This window comes from Papilio polytes, unplaced genomic scaffold (genome assembly GCF_000836215.1).
Source record: "Papilio polytes unplaced genomic scaffold, Ppol_1.0 DF821511.1, whole genome shotgun sequence".
Classification (NCBI taxonomy): Eukaryota; Metazoa; Arthropoda; class Insecta; order Lepidoptera; family Papilionidae; genus Papilio; species Papilio polytes.
In genome coordinates this window covers 3,302,943-3,307,269 of record NW_013527693.1, presented here as the reverse complement: position 1 = coordinate 3,307,269, position 4,327 = coordinate 3,302,943, and the positions used below count along the sequence as shown (strand labels likewise).

General features: G+C 30.9%; 1 protein-coding gene across 1 annotated transcript; it reads right to left on the bottom strand.

The window, feature by feature from the left end:
* Positions 1-341: 341 nt before the first annotated feature.
* Positions 342-3,460, bottom strand: LOC106108489 (UDP-glucuronosyltransferase). The gene is made up of 5 exons (XM_013289663.1): positions 3,375-3,460; positions 2,953-3,196; positions 1,815-2,413; positions 1,493-1,715; positions 342-1,300 (listed from the first exon to the last, which is right to left on the bottom strand). The coding sequence occupies exons 1-5, from the start codon at positions 3,447-3,449 to the stop codon at positions 795-797; spliced, it is 1,647 nt and encodes a 548-aa protein (XP_013145117.1). The 5' UTR covers positions 3,450-3,460; the 3' UTR covers positions 342-794.
* Between the last annotated feature and the right edge of the window lie 867 nt (positions 3,461-4,327).

The window sequence follows — 4,327 nt, the reverse complement described above, 5'->3', positions numbered from 1 at the left end:
ATATATTAAACGTTATCTGCAGCTGGTCGCAACTCTGCATGAATATTAACCTCATAAACCTTCAAAGAATGTAGCGACGATGTTCATTCACAAAAATTAGTTACGGGGATAAATATTTAAAAGCGTTAATTAGAAGAGATCAAAAAAAAACATATCAAGCTTGTGTTTAATTAGTTTTTAGGTTTTCATATAACCGAACATTGTTATATCTATTAATATAAATACTAGCTGTTGCTCGCGACTTCACTCGTGTGAAAATAAAAAAATATATTACAATATAAAGCCTATATTACACATAGATAAGTTACCTTTCTAATGGCGAAAGATTTTTTTAAATCGGCCCAGTAGATTTAGCGTGAATCAAATACATACAAAAATACAAATCTTTGTTGTTTATAATATAGAAGAAGAAGATAAGGCAGTCCTTGTATTAAAGAATCTTATCACAATTACTAGATAAACGCATATTTGTACAAATAATTATTAATTCACAGTCAGTGATAATTAATTATTCATAATATACGCAGACCTTGAAAACTAACATCTTTTAAAAGCACCAGGAAGCATTATTTTAATAATTAACAAAATAAGCAAAATCCAAAAATAAAACTGGATACAGAATACATTTTAGGCAATAATCTTTTTGCTCGACTTTGTAATTTCATCTAGGAGACATCCATCCACCAACTATCTCTTTAAATTCCCTTTTAAAAGGCGTTAACTAACTATTTTTGTTACAGAAATAACTAATAAACACACATATTCGTTAATAGAATATTTAATCTACATAAAACTCATTTGTTTTTCTTATCATTATTAATTTCTTTACTAAATAATACTGATTTAATTAGTAAGGTAGTCTTGCATATCAAATAACAAATTACAATAACAAATAACAATGCGATGACGTACACATCGAGCATCAAGTATTCAAACCAATTTAATTCTAATGCAGGATTTTTCAACGCCTCTGCGTTGTTGTTCCTTAAAAGATATTCTAACCAAAACATAGCTGTATCTAAAGGAGTCATTGGCCTATCTTTAAACCTTTGTGATATTTCTAATGCCTTTTTCTTATAACTATCATTATTAAGAACTTCTAAAATTACACTTTCCAGATATTTTTCACTAATATCCTCATATTTCAGAATTTTTCCGAATCCTTTCTCTTCAGCTTGTAAAAGATTGTTGTATTGATCCGCATAAATCGGAATACCTATTATTGGTATCGCATTGAAAACAGCTTCTTGTGTTCCAATCAATCCACCATGGGAAATAAATAGTTTGACGTTAGGATGTGCTAAAAAAAAAGAAACTCTAAGTAAAAAAGACTACTAGTTCTGTTGAGAGATATCTAGATGACATAAACGATTCTAAAAATATAACAATTTGTTGTAGAAGATTGATTTGTGGTGGTATTTGTGTAAATATCCACCAAATGTAAAATACAAGAATTCTTTCTGCTTTAAATTCTAATCATAAAAGTTCTTACCGAAAATTTCCTTTTGTGGTAACCAATTCCTTGTTACTAAATTTTTCGGTTTATTATCTAAGTTTTCGTCTTCCCATTTCCACAAGACAGTTTGATTTAGTCGTTTAAATACGTTGAGAAATGCATTTTTCTTATCGACTGGCAACTCAGAACTTCGGACGTTTGAACCAAAGTTCATGTACACTACTCCGTCCGTTGATTTATCCAGAAGCTGTTTTAGATCCTTGAATAAAACATACATTTCATTTTAGTGGTAGTGGTATTCACTGATAATGCAATTTGACCAAAATTTAATATAAGAAGCCAAGACGTATTTACTTACATTAGGTAGCTCCCCATCACTTTTAGATAAATGAATTCCACCAATTTCTATTATATTAGGAAGATAGGCGACAGGGCCATCGAAAGTAAAGTGACTGTTAACAAGCATCAGAGAAGCCTTCCTTTGCATTTCATATAAACTTGGTACAGGTTCTGGGAGATTTGTTACATACTTCTTTACTAACTGTTCCTGTTTATCTAAGAACCAATATTTCCACCAAATGAATTCGTACACTGTAAAATATAAGCTTCTTAATCTACCCCAGAAAGATGTTGGATTTTTGACGTCTAAAAATTCTGGCAATACCGTTTCTAATTGCAAAGGATTACGAGCTATTATATTGTGCCGCATACAATTTCCAAATGTGGTTACAAGGGCTAGTGGAGCTTGATATTTATGGGCTAGAATGTAAGTTGCTTCTTGGAAGAACTGTTCACATATCACCAAATCAAACTTCTGATCTATAGCCAATAGCTGTTGAACTTGAACTGAATTCATAATAACTTCAGTAAATGCAAGGCCACCGCCCCAGAGAATTTTCTCGTGAAATTTCTCTGCTGATATACTACTCATCGTGAAAACATTTGGTCTTCCGCCTCCTGTAAAATAATGTACTTCTTAAATTATACTACGACTCGTGATTTGGTCATTGTTGTGAGTTTGTACCCAGATTCTACTAAAGAACATTTTAATTTTAGTGGCAGCTTAACATCAGATGGACCACTTTTTGAAACTTTAGAATAGAGGACGGTTATTGCATCTTTTGCAAGAAAGGAAAAGGTTCAATAAGTTAGCAGTTTATTGATAAACACATGACATATACCATCTATATTAATATTTAAAAAAATAATCACAGTGTAATATCATTTTGTTAGAAATATTCAAAACGTCAAAATCTCATACACTTCTAGGAGACATTTTATTCACACATTTTAATGCTACCAATCTCTTTTATTATGAATGGATTAATTTTGGATCGTTTCGGTATTTACCTTGATGATTCAAACTTGTCTGATTGTAGTAAGTCTGAGATAACAGCCTTATAAAGGTATAATTGTTTAGACAAGCTTGCTATAATTTCATATTTCCCTTGAACTCGACTGTAGCATGAGTAATGAAAGAAAAAAGTACAACTTACCAATAACCTCCCAAATCTTTTTGTCGTCGACCATCACCTCGTGATAATTTTTAGGAGGATTCTTTTCCTTGTTAGCAGTAATAACAGTAACATTGTGTCCTCTTCTAGCAAGTTCTAATCCAATTTGTCGTAACATTATATAATGGGACGTTGAAGTGAATGGTTCCACATATAAAATATTCGCACAAAGACATGATTCAAAAACACATAACACTGCACACAACCACAAGAACTTTAATCTGACCTGTAAATAAATAAAAATAAATAAAAATTACACATACTAATAATACGTTGCCCATAACAACGTATAAGTATTTTAACAATTATTGTAAACATTTGAAATCCATACAAATTTAACGACGAATATTTCTTCAAAACATTTAAAATTTTAATAGAGAAATAATAAAGATGTAGGTACTTACAAACATATCGCGAAATAAGCGAAAGCTATTTTGGATTTGTCTAAGTACACAGAAATTAACAATTTTCACGGACATCCACTACTTTGGAGTAAAATTAAATAAGTGCTTTTATAAAAAAATCAAACAACCTTCAAAGATAACCATCCGCATTCGCCAAAATAGATAGACACTAAAGAGTTTTATAATTATTTGCTAACAAAACTAGAACAAAAAGAAGAAAAAATACAAACCATTTTATTTAACACTCAATATTTTGACCTTCCTTCTACTCGAAGTCGCAAATTATACTGACTTGGGCCTTACGTTTTTCATCATAAGTTGAACAAGACGCTACATCACGATTACAGAGCGAATGTATCTAGCGAACGAACTAGCCAGCTAGGTAATCGTCCACTTCAAACGCGAAATAATAGCTTTCAATAGAACAAGATCCGTTCAAATGCAAGTGATGATTGACTAGATATCTGTGCATACACTTTAGAACAAAGGATAGATCAGGGCCTACATTTCTATAATATAGAAATCAAAGCATAGAAAAACAAAATTTAGATAGGGATTATTTGGATAACAAACCCTCGTATGCGTGTTATCAAAGTTTAATTGGAAACTGATCAATGATTTGATAGAGGAATAAATAGATTTAATTTTACTGATATAGTTTGCATAATTTGTATAAATAATGGCCCCTAAAGTTCAGAATTGAACCTAAATTAAAAATTAAAATCTTTTTATATAGTCTCTCCATTCACATCTCGTCCACATTCGCTTTAACACCATCAAATTCGTCCAGAATTTGACAATTTCCTTCAATAAGCGTACAAATTTTATAAACAAAGCTTGCCCACATCTAGGACTTAATTTCCAATTACCTGGATGTTACCTAATCGAATATGATATAAATTACTGATGTGAAAAAAATACATTTTCAAACATAACTCACGTTGACGCACAAT